General features: G+C 45.5%; 1 protein-coding gene across 1 annotated transcript in view; it reads left to right on the top strand.

Annotated features, from left to right (window-relative positions):
* Nucleotides 1-1,945: 1,945 nt before the first annotated feature.
* Nucleotides 1,946-17,839, top strand: part of LOC141176069 (uncharacterized) — a 28,559-nt gene continuing 12,665 nt past the window's right edge. The window contains exons 1-4 of the mRNA XM_073660056.1: nucleotides 1,946-2,034; nucleotides 17,180-17,302; nucleotides 17,432-17,611; nucleotides 17,694-17,814. Coding sequence (XP_073516157.1) covers nucleotides 17,225-17,302; nucleotides 17,432-17,611; nucleotides 17,694-17,814 — 379 coding nt within the window. The 5' untranslated portion in view covers nucleotides 1,946-2,034; nucleotides 17,180-17,224. The remainder of the gene's footprint in view (nucleotides 2,035-17,179; nucleotides 17,303-17,431; nucleotides 17,612-17,693; nucleotides 17,815-17,839) is intronic.

Here is a 17,839-nt window from a genome sequence, read left to right as displayed (position 1 = left end):
TCCATAATGCTGGGGTAAGATTATCTCTACAGAGACCCCTGTACAGGAATATTAGGGCTCCAGCGACATCACATCTATTATACAGAGAATAGCGCTATCTCCATAGCTCTGTACACAAGGACATAGAGATCAGACAAGGTCCTCATATTCAGGCAGCTTCTATTTTACTCCAACCCTCTTTATAAGAACAAGATCAGTCTCATTATACCGAGCAGAGAAGCTCCAGGGACAAAGACCCCGTCTGCTCCTAACACGCCGGGGGCCCGGAGTATCCAGCCACGGGGCCCGGATTCTCTCATTTGTGGCCCCAGCGTTTCTTGTAGAATAAATCCCTTTCTCATCCAGTCCTGTAGTAATGACTTTGTTATCAGGTTTTGTAGGAGGGTTCGTCTGACTCCATTTTGTTATCAATACCTGTGCGAGAAACAGGAGACGTCCGAGCGCAGCTTTACCGAGTGTCCAGTGTCAGTTCTTCTACAGTCTGATAAAGAGCCGCGGTGTCTGCGACTGAACCTGGGAGTATACAGCTATAAACAGCGTACACACACGGCTCCTCTCCGTACACCTCTTACACACGCGGCTCCGCTCCGTACACCTCGTACACGCGCGGCTCTGCTCCGTACACCTCATACACACACGGCTCCGCTCCGTACACCTCGTACACGCGCGGCTCCGCTCCGTACACCTCGTACACGCGCGGCTCCGCTCCGTACACCTCGTACACGAGCGGCTCCGCTCCGTACACCTCGTACACGCGCGGCTCCGCTCCATACGCCTCGTACACACGCGTCTCTGCTCCGTACACCTCGTACACACAGCTCCGCTCCGTACACCTCGTACACGCGCGGCTCCGCTCCGTACACCTCGTACACGCGCGGCTCCGCTCTGTACACCTCGTACACGCGCGGCTCCGCTCCGTACACCTCGTACACGCGCGGCTCCGCTCCGTACACCTCGTACACGCGCGGCTCTGCCTCGTACACGCACGGCTCTGCTCCGTACACCTCGTACACGCGCGGCTCTGCTCCGTACGCCTCGTACATGCGCGGCTCCGCTCCGTACGCCTCGTACACGCGCGGCTCCGCTCCGTACGCCTCGTACACGCGCGGCTCCGCTCCGTACGCCTCGTACACGCGCGGCTCCGCTCCGTACGCCTCGTACACGCGCGGCTCTGCTCCGTACGCCTCGTACACGCGCGGCTCTGCTCCGTACGCCTCGTACACGCGCGGCTCTGCTCCGTACGCCTCGTACACGCGCGGCTCTGCTCCGTACGCCTCGTACACGCGCGGCTCTGCTCCGTACGACTCGTACACGCGCGGCTCTGCTCCGTACGACTCGTACACGCGCGGCTCTGCTCCGTACGCCTCGTACACGCGCGGCTCTGCTCCGTACGCCTCGTACACGCGCGGCTCTGCTCCGTACGCCTCGTACACGCGCGGCTCTGCTCCGTACGCCTCGTACACGCGCGGCTCTGCTCCGTACGCCTCGTACACGCGCGGCTCCGCTCCGTACGCCTCGTACACGCGCGGCTCCGCTCCGTACGCCTCGTACACGCGCGGCTCCGCTCCGTACGCCTCGTACACGCGCGGCTCCGCTCCGTACGCCTCGTACACGCGCGGCTCCGCTCCGTACGCCTCGTACACGCGCGGCTCCGCTCCGTACGCCTCGTACACGCGCGGCTCCGCTCCGTACGCCTCGTACACGCGCGGCTCCGCTCCGTACGCCTCGTACACGCGCGGCTCCGCTCCGTACACCTCGTACACACGCGGCTCCGCTCCGTACACCTCGTACACACGCGGCTCCGCTCCGTACACCTCGTACACACACGGCTCTGCTACATCCACACTGTAAACCCCTCCTGACCCCACACATAAACTTCAGCTCATCCAGCACCATGACAACCAGCACAGCAGAGTCCTGCATCCACTGAGGCCCCTGATCATGTGACCCCTGACTCCTCCCCTCCTGTGACCTCATCACAGCTCCTGTGCGCACAGAGCAGCCATATATGTGGTGGCGGCCCTGCAGGTGGAGGTAAGTGGAGACCCCATTACTGGGCGCAGGGGGCATTAACCCCTTCAGCACGGAGACTCTTTTGGGGTCTTGTGTTGCCCCTTTATAAAAATCATAAGGTTTATGTTCTGTTTCCTGTAATAGATACATACGACCCAACTATGGAGACAGGAAGGGAGGAAACGTATTGTTCTCATAGTACAGGACCCCTTTACTGCCCCACAGTGTAATGCCCACATTATGCCCCTTATGCAGGATGTATGATGCCCCCACACAGTGTAATGCCCCCATTATGCCCCTTATGCAGGATGTATGATGCCCCCACACAGTGTAATGCCCCCATTATGCCCCTTATGCAGGATGTATGATGCCCCCACAGTGTAATGCCCCCATTATGCCCCTTATGCAGGATGTATGATGCCCCCACAGTGTAATGCCCCCATTATGCCTCTTATGCAGTATGTATGATGCCCCATACAGTGTAATGCCCCCATTATGCCCCTTATGCAGGATGTATGATACCCCACACAGTGTAATGCCCCCATTATGCCCCTTATGCTGTATGTATGATGCCTCACACAGTGTAATGCCCCCATTATGCCCCTTATGCAGTATGTATGATGCCCCCACAGTGTAATGCCCCCATTATGCCCCTTATGCTGTATGTATGATGCCTCACACAGTGTAATGCCCCCATTATGCCCCTTATGCAGTATGTATGATGCCCCCACAGTGTAATGGCCCCATTATGCCCCTTATGTAGGATGTATGATGCCCCCACACAGTGTAATGCCCCCATTATGCCCCTTATGCAGGATGTATGATGCCCCCCACACAGTGTTATTCCCCTTATGCAGGATGTATGATGCCCCCACACAGTGTAATGCCCCCATTATGCCCCTTATGTAGGATGTATGATGCCCCCACACAGTGAAATGCCTCCATTATGCCCCTTATGCAGGATGTATGATGCCCCCACACAGTGTAATGCCCCCATTATGCCCCTTATGCAGGATGTATGATGCCCCCACACAGTGTAATGCCCCCATTATGCCCCTTATGCAGTATGTATGATGCCCCACACAGTGTAATGCCCCCATTATGCCCCTTATGCAGGATGTATGATGCCCCCACACAGTGTAATGGCCCCATTATGCCCCTTATGCAGGATGTATGATGCCCCCACACAGTGTAATGCCACCATTATGCCCCTTATGCAGTATGTTTGATGCTCCCACACAGTGAAATGCCTCCATTATGCCCCTTATGCAGGATGTATGATGCCCCCACACAGTGTAATGCCCCCATTATGCCCCTTATGCAGTATGTATGATGCCCCACACAGTGTAATGCCCCCATTATGCCCCTTATGCAGGATGTATGATGCCCCCACACAGTGTAATGGCCCCATTATGCCCCTTATGCAGTATGTATGATGCCCCCACACAGTGTAATGCCCCCATTATGCCCCTTATGCAGTATGTTTGATGCTCCCACACAGTATAATGTTCCCACAGTACCACCATCCCCCCACACACAGTATAATCAGTTGCGAAACTAGGATCTGATGGGCGCCTGTGCAAATTTCGACTGACGCCCCCTATCTGGTTGAAAATATGTATGCCCCTTTTCCTGGGCCCTATCCAGGTATATGCCCCCCTTATTCTGTCGCTGTTCTTTAATGTATAGAAAAAAAATAACTATTATACTCACCAGATGCGAACTTAGAAGTCATGGGGCCCCATAGCAGAAGTATAATGCACTCTCCAGGTCCTCCATACAGTATAATGCACAACCTATAGTCATCCATATAGTATACCTCACCGTCCATAGTCCTCCATGTAGTATACTATACCATCCATAGTCCTCCATATGGTATACTGCACTCCCCATAGTCCTCCATATAGTATAATGCACTCCTCACAGTCCTCCATATAGTATACTGCACAGCCCATATTCCTCCATATAGTATAACGCACTCCCCATAGTCCTCCATACAGTATATGGCACTCCCCATATCCCCATAGACCTCCATATGGTATAAGGCACTCCTCATAGTCCTCCAGATAGTATAAGGAACTCCCCATAGTCCTCCGTATAGTATAAGGCGCTCCCCATAGTCCTCCGTATAGTATAATGCACTCCTCATAGTCCTCCATATAGTATACTGCACAGCCCATAGTCCATATAGTATACTGCACAGCCCATAGTCCATATAGTATACTGCACAGCCCATAGTCCTCCATATAGTATAAGGCACTCCCCATAGTCCTCCATGTGGTATAAGGCACTCCCCATAGTCCTCCATGTGGTATAAGGCACTCCCCATAGTCCTCCATGTGGTATAAGGCACTCCCCATAGTCCTCCATGTGGTATAAGGCACTCCCCATAGTCCTCCGTATAGTATAAGGCACTCCCCATAGTCCTCCGTATAGTGTAAGGCACTCCCCATAGTCATCCGTATAGTATAGGGCACTCCCCATAGTCCTCCATATAGTACAAGGAACTCCCCATAGTCCTCCGTATAGTACAACCCCGGAGGATATTCATTCAGTTGTTTAATGTTGTTGAAAAAAAGTAGATCACAGACATGGCACAAAACTAAAGTCATTTCAAATGGCAACTTTAGGGCTTTAAGAAACACTAAAAGAAATCAAGATAAAAAATGTGGTACTCAGTAAGGGTAATTTTTTGCAGACCAAGCAAAGGGAAAAAATGATGGAATCACTCAATTCTGAGGAAAAAATGATGGAATCATGAAAAACAAACACACAAAAGAACACGCCAATACATCACTAGTATTTTGTTGCAGCACCTCTGGCTTTAATAACAGCTTGCAGTCTCTGAGGCATGGACTTAATGAGTGACAAACAGTACTCTTTATCAATCTGGCTCCAACTTTCTCTAATTGCTGTTGCCAGATCAGCTTTGCAGGTTGGAGCCTTCTCATGGACCATTTTCTTCAACTTCCACCAAAGATTTTCAATTGGATTGAGATCCGGACTATTTGCAGGCCATGACATTGACCTTATGTGTCTTCTTTCAAGGAATGTTTTCACAGTTTTTGCTCTATGGCAGGATGCATTTTCATCTTGAAAAATGATGTCATCATCCCCAAACATCCTTTCAATTGATGGGATAAGAAAACTGTCCAAAATATCAATGTAAACTTGGGCATTTATTGAAGATGTAATGACAGCCATCTCCCCTGTGCCTTTACCTGACATGCAGCCCCATATCATCAATGACTGTGGAAATTTGCATGTTCTCTTCATGCAGTCATCTTTATAAATCTCATTGGAACGGCACCAAACAAAAGTTCCAGCATCACCACCTTGCCCAATGCAGATTCGCGATTCATCACTGAATATGACTTTCATCCAGTCATCCACAGTCCATGATTGCTTTTCCTTAGCCCATTGTAACCTTGTTTTTTACTGTTTAGGTGTTAATGGTGGCTTATGTTTAGCTTTTCTATATATAAATCCCATTTCCTTTAGGCGGTTTCTTACAGTTCGGTCACAGACATTGACTCATTTCCTTATTTGTTTTGTTGTGCATTTCCTGTTTTGGAGACATATTGCTTTAAGTTTCCGGTCTTGACGCTTTGATGTCTTCCTTGGTCTACCAGTATGTTTGCCTTTAACAACCTTCCCATGTTGTTTGTATTTGGTCCAGATTTTAGACACAGCTGACTGTGAACAACCAACATCTTTTGCAACATTGAATGATGATTTACTTTCTTGTAAGAGTTTGATAATCCTCTCCTTTGTTTCAATTGACATCTCTCGTGTTGGAGCCATGATTCATGTCAGTCCACGTGGTGCAACAGCTCTCCAAGGTGTGATCACTCCTTTTTAGATGCAGACTAACGAGCAGATCTAATTTGATGCAGGTGTTAGTTTTGGAAATGAAAATTTACAGGGTGATTCCATAATTTTTTCCTCAGAATTGAGTGATTCTATATTTTTTTCCCTCTGCTTGGTTTGCATAAAATTACCCTTACTGAGTACCACATTTTTAATCTTGTTTTCTTTTAGTGTTTCGTAAAGCCCTAAAGTTGCTATTTGAAATGACTTTAGTTTTGTGCCATGTCTGTGATCTGCTTTTTTTCAACAACATTAAACAACCGAATGAATATCCTCCGAGCCCGGTGATTCCATAATTTTTGCCAGGGGTTGTATAATGCACTCCCCAAATTCCTACATATAGTAGAAGTTTCTCCCCATAGTCCTCCGTATAGTATAAGGCACTCCCCATAGTCCTCCATATAGTATAATTCACAGCCCATAGTCATACATATAGTATAATGCACAGCCCATAGTCCTCCATAATGTATAATTCAAAACCCATTGTCATACCTGTAGTATAATGTACAGCCCATTGTCATGCATGTAATATAATGCACAGCCCATAGTCATACGTATAGTATAATGCACAGCCCATAGTCATACGTATAGTATAATGCACAGCCCATAGTCATACGTGTAGTATAATGCACAGCCCATAGTCATACATGTATTATAATGCACATAATACACATCCCATAATCATACATATAGTATAATGCACAGCCCATAGTCATCCATGTAGTATAATGCACAACCCATAGTCCGTACATGTAGTATAATGCACAGCCCGTAGTCCGTACATGTAGTATAATGCACAGCCCATAGTCATCCATGTAGTATAATGCACAGCCCATAGTCATCCATGTAGTATAATGCACAGCCTATAGTCATACATGTAGTATAATGCACAGCCCATAGTCATACATATAGTATTATGGCCTAGGGTACCATGTACTCACTGATTTGAAAAACAACACATTATATTACCTTCACTCCGCCGCGCAGCGTATTTTTCTAGAGCTGGCAGCTGACTTCAGCATGCATGCAACAGGAGCGCATGATGTCACTTCCATTCGCCCCTAGTCAAGTGCCCGCCAAAGTCAGTGTTGATTGGTCAGCAGCGTGTATTGTGGCACACGGACCCGATGTGAGTGAAATACTAGGGATTAATGAGGATCTGGGGGGGCTGGGATATGCAAAGAAAGTAGGGAGCTGAGTAGGAGTAATAAATGTGCTAATAGTATTAAATGTCTGCTGGCAAATGCAAGAAGTCTTGCAAACAAAATGAATGAACTGGAAACTCTTATATCAGTCACAGAATACAATGTGGTGGGCATTACGGAAACCTGGCTGGATGAAAGCCATGACTGGGTGACAAACATAGAGGAATATACTACATTTTGGGACATAGTCAGCAATGGTTTGATGCAGGGATCTGTGCTAGGACCGATTCTTTTTACCTCTTTATTATTGACCTTGGGAATGGGATTGTAAGTAAAGTGTCAGTCTTTGCTGACGACAACAAGCTATGTAGGATATTAAAATCTGATCTTGACATTACAATATTGCAAAACGGATAAGGTGACTAAAAGGGCAAACACTTGGCAGATGAGGTTTAATGTAGATAAATGTAGAGTAATGCACCTAGGACGGAGTAACCCCGTTGCTGCATATACTGTACACTAAATGGGAGTATGCTCACGACTACAGAACAGGAGAAGGACTTGGGTATTCTGGCTACAAATAAGCTGAGCAGCAATACTCAATGTCGAGAAGCAGCCGCAAAAGCAAACAAAATTTTAGGATGTATAAAAGATATAACTAAAATTGCGTGATCCCAATGTATGGGATTCAGTTTTGGGCTCCACATTTTAAAAAGGATATTCAGAAGTTAGAGTCAGTTAATAGGCGGGCAACTAGATTACAAGGGATGGAGGCCTCTCATATGATGAGAGGTTGAAAAAGTTGAGCTTGTTTAGCTCAGAAAAACAACGCCTCAGATGGGATCTTATGTACATGTATAAATATATGTGTGGTCAGTACAAAGGACTACCACATCACCTATTCCTTCTAAAGACCATACTAAGGACCAGGGGGCACTCATTACGGGTGGAAGAAAGGCAATTTTGGCACCTAAACAGGAAAGGATTCTTTGCAGTCAGACTGTGGAATGCCCTACCACAAGAGGTAGTAATGACAGACACTATAACAGCTTCAAAAAAAGGGCTGGATGATTTGCTCGATACACATAACATTGTGGGTTACAGTTAAATTAGACAAAATGTACAATTGGGGGAGGAAGGTTGAACTTGGTGAACCTAGGTCTTTAGTCAGCCTACATTACTGTGTTACTATGTTGCTATGAATGTGAGTCTGAAGACACACATTTAGCTGAAACGGCTGGCGTTGTCTAGGCCCAGTCGTAGCTGTGACTGCGGTCATTAAGCTTCTAAATATAATGCTCCCACAGTACCTACAGCATATACAGTTACAAAAAAAAACAAGAAAACTTACTACACCAAATCACAGAGACAATTCAGTTTAGCCAAAGGAGAGCACTTAATTTGGCCGTTTCGTGAACGGGGGTTCCTGCGTGAACGATATGTATCTCTCTACATGAACATATCCCACACATACACTCCCCCGTGATGACCTCACATGGGCCAGGTTGTGCGCTTGTCTCAGTCCTTCATGATTTTATGCAACCCCCAACTTATGTGATAATTCCACTCCGGATGATCGCAGAAGTTGTAGATTGATGCCATATTTTCCATCTGGATTTTATCTTTACTTAGAGACCAAACATGGCATAGCTGTTGTCAGTTATGTGGCCAGTGTGCATTTATGGCTCATTGGCAGGGGCTACAGTAATGAGAAAATATGTATCATTTCTCTGGCTATCTCCAGTGCTGAGCATGTATGTGTGAAGATATTCAAGGTAATCCCCTGTCAATCACTGTGTACTACGTGACGGTGATTACAGAGATCTCCATACACAGTATAATCTGACTCTTTTGAATACACTGCAACTTGAAAAGGAGGGGGCTGAGAAGCGAGGAGTGAGATCTCCCACAGCAGCTGACAGCTACACAGGATGTCCCATCCCCCAAGCCATGAGGCAGGCTCTTTGTGTAAGATACTATAATTTAATGTTGAGTTATGGGAGAACGATATGTCCCAGTGATAAACAAACCAGATTTTTGGAAACTGGAAGGAAGGGAGAATCTCACCAGCCCTTTCTCCACCGCCCAGCTAGCAAGGATAGAGAGATATGCAGCACAGCCTTTCGGAAGCCCCCAGGGCCACTGTGTTTGGTCTCCACGTATAGCAGAGGCCTAGCTGGGTCCATTGACACCAGAACCGGTTCCCTGGGACTATCCAGTAAGGAGGTATAGCCCATTTTAGTTTTGGGAGTCTCTTAACTAAGAGAGACCAGGGGAGGAAATTTGGGCGCAGCCACAAGGCCGGATTGGGAGTGATCCAGAGGGGTTAAGTACTCCTGGAACCCTGACATCATCGTCTTTGTTCCTGGGGAGGTCGTGCCATCAAGACATGTGGGACAAGTCCATCAACCAAGTGAAGGCCCACAAACCTCTCCTGTGGCAGCCCTTCCCCAGAAAGACAGGTCATCCATCTAAACCAGTAACTGACTTGTAATAACTGCCTTATACCTTTTGCACCGATGCTTTTTTGCTTGTAACTCTGACCACTGTATATGTATAACCCTTATGTATATAGTGTATTGTTTAGTGTGCCCTTATGGCGATTAAATATATAACTTAATCTTGGGCTGTTCTTTTATCTCGACCCACGAAACTTACGCCTGTTGTTCGGTCCAACGAACAAGCTACTGGACTGGTTTCTAGCCCGATATAGTCTATTATATCAAATAGAAACTGATGGTAGCTCTCCCAGGCTGACTAGGCTCTGCTTCACTGGAGCTAGTGAGCGGAGCCTCTCAGCCTATCAGGGTTGTGGGCGAGTGTGGTGCCACATCAGTGACTGAGTGGACCACCTCTACCCACTCCCTGGTTCCTTCCTGTCCCGTGTGGACAGGGAGTGTCTGCGCAAAATGTACCAACCTGACCTTACGCGTCCTTCGGGGGGGTGCGGAATGTCACGTAGGTGCAGAGGGCAGGTCCTTACCACGTGCTCCATCTGACATAACTGTGACGTCAGGTGGGAGGCGGGGTGTGAATCCATCACAAGAGGCGGCAACAGCGAGGTTCTGCGGGGTCACCCCGTTGCCGCTTCTTCACATTATGTCTCATTAATATTGGATTCATATAAATTCCAATATTCTATATTTTCTTTCGGAGACATCCTTACTGCTGAACCTGTGCTGATGAAAGGAATGTGTATGCTGGGTGACCTTGGCTATTTCTAAAGAGTGTGAGATATTCCCTTTTATCCTTAAAATACCTTTTCCTGTCTGAACAAATAGTTTAATCTGCACTCTTTGTCTATGCACAATACACACCCTCATAGTCTTTCCCCTACAAGAAGAAGCTCTTGCATGTTAATTAATCTGATTCACTGTTCCGCAACATTCAATTTTTTACTGGTATTAGTTTCTTGTCTAAGTCTTAGAGACTGTCAGCTGTTTGTCTTACTAGAAAACCTTGTGCCTGCTTTAATCCTCTTACTTCACAAGGGGCGGCCTGCATGTTGATGAGGCTGGTTCACTTCACACTATAGGTAATTTGTTCAATCCTACATCTAAGAGTGTCAACTCAGATTGCAAATGACAAAGGGAAGGAGGGAGGGGGACAATTGACTTCAGAGATTTTTATTTTCTATGACATGTCCAGAAAAAAAACAAACACTGTAACTGGAGACATTAGCATCAAGTCACTCCTTTATTGGTGTTCTTATTAACAAGCTTTTATAAATGAGATCTAATGTGATAAAAAGGTTACAGCCTGGGTAAGACAGAAAACTTTCATATAGATTACCAGTGATGATGTAATCAGTGAAGGACTCTGGCCAAATATGTTTCTAGAGCCATAGTAGAAGATGAAGATGTTATCCTAATCATGAAGTAGTTATTTCTTGGGTCATGTGTAATGAATAAAAACAAAAGGTGTTCACACCCCTATAGGGAAAACATATAGCTACTACCTAATTCCCCGAAGGTAAATGAACCCTAATTCAGGGATGTGTTGAAACATGACTTTTAGTTTTTCTTCTTAAAATAACTGTGATCAAAATTTTTTAAAAACACATCGGTGTGCCAGTGCCAGTCCTATACAATGTATGATCCACTGATCTATTCAGTAAGCAACGTGTTTAGATCATACCTAGCTATATATATCTGTTCATCATGACTGCAGTTCATGGCTTATTATTGAACTGAACTGAACCTATGTTGCTAATGCACTGACACCACCAATGCTGTTTAAGAGACAATCACATAGCCACCCCAAGGGCTTCCTCAGGTGGCTGGAGCTATAATGAATACAGAAATATGCTGTGACCTTTTTAAAGCCTTTGGATATGCACCATAGGTCCACAAAGAACCAATAGACTTTCCAGCACAAATCAGCCAATCACATTCTGTATTTTTCGGACTATAAGACGCACTTTTCCTCCAAAATTTTGTAGGAAAGTGGGGGGTGTGTGTTATAGTCCGATATACATAAATACTGTGGATGTGGGTGGTGGGGGAAGCGACAGCGGCGGAGGAGCGGGGCACAGGAAATGAATATTCATCGGAGTGGGGAGTAGTGAATTTCATTTTCCTTCATAGCCGTCACACTGTGCCTGCAGTGCGGCTCCTGGTATGTATGGCACCTTCATCCCTCTTCCTGGTATGTATGGCACCCTTCATCCCTGTATGTGTGGCCCCCCTCATCCTGGTATGTTTGGCACCCCCTGATCCCCCTCACGCTGCACAGAAAAAAAATAACAATTAAACTCCCCTCCTCTCTCGTCCAGAGCTGTGTCCCGCTCTTTGCTGGAATAGTCACTGCTCCCCATGCCGGGACTGTGTGCGTGGGAAGCAGTGACCATTCATTCTCCCTAATAGCGCGTACACTGTATGCACAACGCGGCTCCTGCTGGGCTCGGCGGTCACCGTGCCTGCTATTAAAGTCCATGAATATCCATGGGCTTTAATAGTGGGCACGCTGACCACCGAGCGCATCAGGAGCCGCGCTGCGGCTACAGTGTGCGCGCTATTAAGGTGAGTGAATGATCACTGCTCCCCACGCACACAGTCCTGGTGTGGGGAGCAGTGACTATTCCGGCAGAGCATCTCGCTGCTTGAGGGCGCATGGCAGTTACGCCATGCGCGGCTCACACAGTGAGATCCCTGTCGGCAACAGAGCTGGACGCAGTGCTGGAGGAGAGAGGAGGTGAGTATGATTGTTTTTTTGTTTTTTTTGTGTAGCGTGACAAAGCGGAATGAGGGGGGCCGTACATACCGGAATGAGGGGGGCCATACATACCGGGATGAAGGGGGCCATACATACCGGGATAAAGGGGGCCATACATACAGGGATGAGGGGGGCCATACATACAGGGATGAAGGGGGCCATACATACAGGGACCAGGATGAGGGGGGCCACACATACAGGGATGAAGGGTGCCATACATACCAGGAAGAGGGATGAAGGTGCCATACATACCAGGATGGGTGTGAGGGGGGCCATACATACCAGGAAGAGGAATGAAGGTGCCATACATACTAGGATGGGTGTGAGGGGGACCATACATACCAGGATGAAGGGTGACATACATACCAGGAAGAGGGATGAGGGGTGCCATGCATACCAGGATGGTGGATTGGGGTGCCATGCATATCAGGATGCAGATGGGGGGCATGTATACCAGGATGGGGGATATTAACAGAATTGGGGGACATTACTCCTATAACAGTGTCAGCAGCAGACCCCCTCCCCCTTAACAGTGGATCATGATCACATTTTTTGCTTATAAATTTTTTTTTATTTTCCTCCTCTAAAACCTAGGTGCGTCTTATGGTCCTAAAAATACGGTATATATCGCATATGCTTAGCAAATCTCATAACTGATACAATGACCAATCGTGACAGTTATGTATTACTTTCCCAAGATGCCTCATCTCAGAGAGCCTATGATTCACCACCGCATCAGATGCCAAGGGGGAACCAACCTATATCCTAGGACCTGATAGGTGTTCCCGTGTCCACTTGCAGCGTCGATAGCCCGTGTACGCTGATGTCAGGTTATTTACCTTTTTCCCTATTGGATAACAGAGCCAGCCACTCATCGCATGCCATGTCTCGCCCTCTGATAGGTGAGTGTCAAATGACATCGCTCTCCATGGGTAATGGAGCCGGCCACTCATCGCATGCCACGTCTCGCTCCCTGATAGGTGCGCGTCAGATGACATCACTCTCCATGCGGTGACATCACCAGACATGCGCACTCACCAAAATTCCAAACTCAGGACACATTGTGTTTCAATAACAAACTGCGCATGTCCTCAAATCTCTTAAAGAGACATGATCCACATATGCAGAAAAGGAGAGATAGACAAATAATCATCATCTCTCCCTATCAGCGTTATTCATTACTCAAATCGAATGTCTGTGAACTATATAGAATAGTTGCAGGGACACAATATTTATATAAATATGAATAAATTCTCTATGCTAATCTCATTAATTACTCAGATCAATTTCATATAAGCCATAAATTAATCAGTTGAAATTGTCTAAATCCTACTATTTACATAAAAAAATTAATTGCTGGTTTACTCTCAAAAGGTTGTAACACTAACCATCAGACATATTTCCATATATCCTAATAAGTCTTGTTATCACAAAAACTTATATATAATTAACTCAATAAATTAATCATCTACTAGTATGTTGTTATTCAACATTCATAGTGTAAATAGGCATAATTCATTCATGTCACTCATATAAATGCTCCTATAGGAAAGCACTATAGCTAAATAAATCCTTCATTAAGCCCCATAGGACTACGTGAATTAAGCTTATAGATCCATCTAGCTTTTTCCCTCAAACATAATTGGTCAAGGTTACCTTTCCTAGGGCCAAGGGTCATTTTACAAATGCCCCAAAATAGCAGTTCCAGGGGTTTTTCTGCATGTAAACCTCTCATATGCTTTGAGAGAACCGTATCTGCACCAGTATTAATAGAGCTAAGATGGTTAGATATTCTCCTCCTAACCTCCTGGATGGTCTTCCCTACATACAATTTAGGGCAGGGACATTTCACTACATAAATTATCCCCTTAGATCTGCAATTAATTTGGTCCCTAACGAAATACTCATGTCCATCAGTTGGATTCGTAAAAGTCGTAACCCGAGTCATATATTTACTAAAGGAGCAGCCCCTACAAGGATCGGAGCCTCCATGATGTTTCGATTGCCAACTCAGAATACTGCCTGCTCCTCCTAAAATTTCTGTAATTGAGGAAATCCCTCAAATTTTTCCCTATATGGAAGGTAATTTCCGGATGTCCACCAACAATCGCCCTCAAATCGGCATCAGCTGAGAATATAGGCCATTACTTCCGCATGATGTTATACACTGTGCTTGTCTGATCATCATAGTTTCCTATATGTCAGACTCTATTATTCTCTGGTGCATTCCTCTTGGGGCATAGCAGCGAATCCCTGTTAGTTGTCTTAGCCCTATTAAAGACTTTGTATAGCACCTGTTTCGGATATCCCCTTGCTGTAAATCTTGAGAATAGATTCCTACTCTCTTGGATAAAAGTATCCTCATCCAAACAATTATGTCTCGCACGCAGGTATTGACCTACCGGTATACCTGCTCTCAACACCCTGGGGTGCCAGCTATCCCAATGAAGGAGATTGTTGGTGGGGGTCGGCTTACGAAATATGTCCATATGAATATTACAGATCCCATCAATTTGGTTTGTCAGGTCAAGGAAATTGATCCTCTTAAAACCGATTTCATGGGTAAAGAACATTCCAATCCGATTCTTATTCAAAATAGATACAAAATCCCAAAAAAATCTGTCACCATCCCACAAAATCAAAACGTCAATGAACTTACCCCAAAATAAAATGTGACTAGTATGAAAACTGAAATCCTCATTGAAAACGTGTTGGTCCTCCCACCACCCCAAAAATAAATTTGCAAAGGTTGGGACACATGTTCCCATTGCGGTCCCTTTCTTTTGATAGTAGTAAAATATATCATCAAAGGTGAAAAAATAATGCGTAAGTACGAATCCTAAGAGTGACAAAACAAGAGTTATGTGATAAGAATTGTCTACTCTTCATATTTAAAAAAATACGCAATTGTCCCAATGCCCAGCTCATGGTTGGTATTACTGTAGAGGGCCTCCACGTCCAGACTAGTCAGAATGATGGTATCAGATACAGTAATATCACTTAGTTTAGAGACTAGATCTTTTGTGTCACTTATAAATGAGGGTAATGCATGAACAAATGGTGTTAAAATTTCGTCAAGATATGTACTCGCGCTCTCTGTCAAGTGGACTTCAAGCACTTCATGCTTCCCTCTGCCGAGAAGCTTTTTGGAGAAGGAAATTTCATTCTCCAGCAGGACCTGGCACCTGTCCACACTGCCAAAAGTACCAATACCTGGTTTAAAAACAACATCATCACTGTGCTTGATTGGCCAGCAAACTCACCTGACCTTAACCCCATAGAGAATCTATGGGGTATTGGGAAGAGAAAGATGAGACACCAGACCCAACAATGCAGATGCGCTGAACGCTGCTATCAAAGCAACTTGGGCTTCCATAACACCTCAGCAGTGCCACAGTCTGATCGCCTCCATGCCACGCCGCATTGATGCAGTAATTGATGCAAAAGGAGCCCCAACCAAGTATTGAGTACATTTACTGAACATGCATTTCAGTAGGCCAACATTTCGTGCTGACTTTGGTCTTGATAAAACAAAGGACCTACACCAGCAGATGACATGGCTTCCCAAAACATCACTGATTGTGGAAACTTCACACTAGACCTCAAGCAGCTTGGATTGTGTGCCTCTCCATTCTTCCTCCAGATTCTGGGGCCTTGATTTGCAAATGAAATGCAAAATTTACTTTCATCTGAAAACAACACCTTGGACCACTGAGCATCAGTCCAGGTCTTTTTCTCCTTGGCCCAGGTAAGACGCTTCAGGCGTTGTCTATTGGTCTTGAGTGGCTTGAGACAAGAAATGCGACACTTGTAGCCCATGTCCTGGATACGTCTGTGTGGTGGCTCTTGAAGCAATGAATCCAGCAGCAGTCCACTCCTTGTGAATCTCCCCCAAATTTTTGAATGGCCTTTTCTTAACAATTCTTTCAACCGGTTATCCCGGTTGCTTGTGCACCTTTTTCTATCACACTTTTTTTCTTCCACTCAACTTTCCATTAATATACAACCCCTGGCAAAAATTATGGAATCACCGGGCTCGGAGGATGTTCATTCAGTTGTCTAATGTTGTTGAAAAAAAAGCAGATCACAGACATGGCACAAAACTAAAGTCATTTCAAATGGCAACTTTAGGGCTTTAAGAAACACTAAAAGAACACTCCAATACATCACTAGTATTTTGTTGCACCACCTCTGGCTTTAATAACAGCTTGCAGTCTCTGAGGCATGCACTTAATGAGTGACAAACAGTACTCATTAGGGTAGGGTCTGAGCACATTGCTTACTGAATAGTTCAGTGGATCATACATTGTATAGGACTGGCACTGGCACACTGATGTGTTTTTATCAAATTTTGATCAGTTATTTTAAGAAGAAAAAATAAAAGTCATGTTTTAACACATCCCTGAATCATTTACCTTTGGGTAATTAGGTAGTAGCTACGTGTAATGAATATCTCCTTAAGTATTGCTAATGCCGATTCCAGTGCCAGTAAATGAGACAAGAATTAGCGTTATGGAAGATGAGTCTATGAGAAAAGTGTTCAGCTGCAGACTCCAAGGAAGAAACTGCTTGTTGTCTGTGGCCTAAAATATATAGGTTTTATTAGTAGATGACAGGGAAAAAAGTAGAATGTTGTAAACTAATAAAAATACCATGGTTGCTTGGGTCCTCCTCCAGTCTCTTCATTTCCTGGTCAATCCCAATGTACTTGTGATTCCTACAGCTAATCAGTTGCCAAAGCAGTGGCCAACTTAGCCAATGATTGGGAGCATGGAGGAGATGTCCTTTTCTGCAATTCAACTTATGTTCCAATCCATACAAGACTAGAGAATATAACATCTACATGTTCTATCTCCTGATATATTTCCCCTTATTGTCTCCAGTAATTGTATTATTACACAGAATTCTTTATGATGTTCCATCACTTTCCTATTTAGGACATCTTCTATATTAAGAGAATTTTTCTGAATCACCTATCAAGGATGGATATTGACAGAGACAAGATGGCGGAGAGGATATTACACCTCACCCTAGAGATCCTCTTCCGGCTTACTGGAGAGGTGAGAGATTCTGATGACGTCACATTACATCATTCTTATCTATGGGAATAACATATGGACAGAACTGGAGAGGTGAGGACTCTGGAAATGTCTGTAGTGATATTTATTATTGTGTCTCTCCATAACCAGGATTACACAGTAGTGAAGAAGACCTCTAGTGAGCGCTGCCAGGCCCCTGTGTCTGAGGGATGGGGAAGACCCCTGAGCCCAATCACGGGACCTCCACCTCACCCCCTGATACATGAGGACATCAATGACCAGAAGATCCTAGATCTCACCTACAAGATGATTGAGCTGCTGACTGGAGAGGTGACACTTCTGGGAATGCTGGGACATTATTAGTAATTATATGAAGGGATCGGGGGGATGACGATATCATTGTATGTGTCAGGTTCCTATAAGGTGTCAGGATGTTGCTGTCTATTTCTCCATGGAGGAGTGGGAGCATTTAGAAGGACACAAAGATCTGTACAAGGACATCATGGAGGTTCCCCAGCCCCTCACATCACCAGGTAATAGACAGGACTAAATACACAC

This window comes from Phyllobates terribilis, unplaced genomic scaffold, assembly GCF_046119375.1.
Source record: "Phyllobates terribilis strain yellow unplaced genomic scaffold, ASM4611937v1 Scaffold_17__1_contigs__length_24005725, whole genome shotgun sequence".
Taxonomy (NCBI): Eukaryota; Metazoa; Chordata; class Amphibia; order Anura; family Dendrobatidae; genus Phyllobates; species Phyllobates terribilis.
This window is presented reverse-complemented; position numbering and strand designations above follow the sequence as displayed.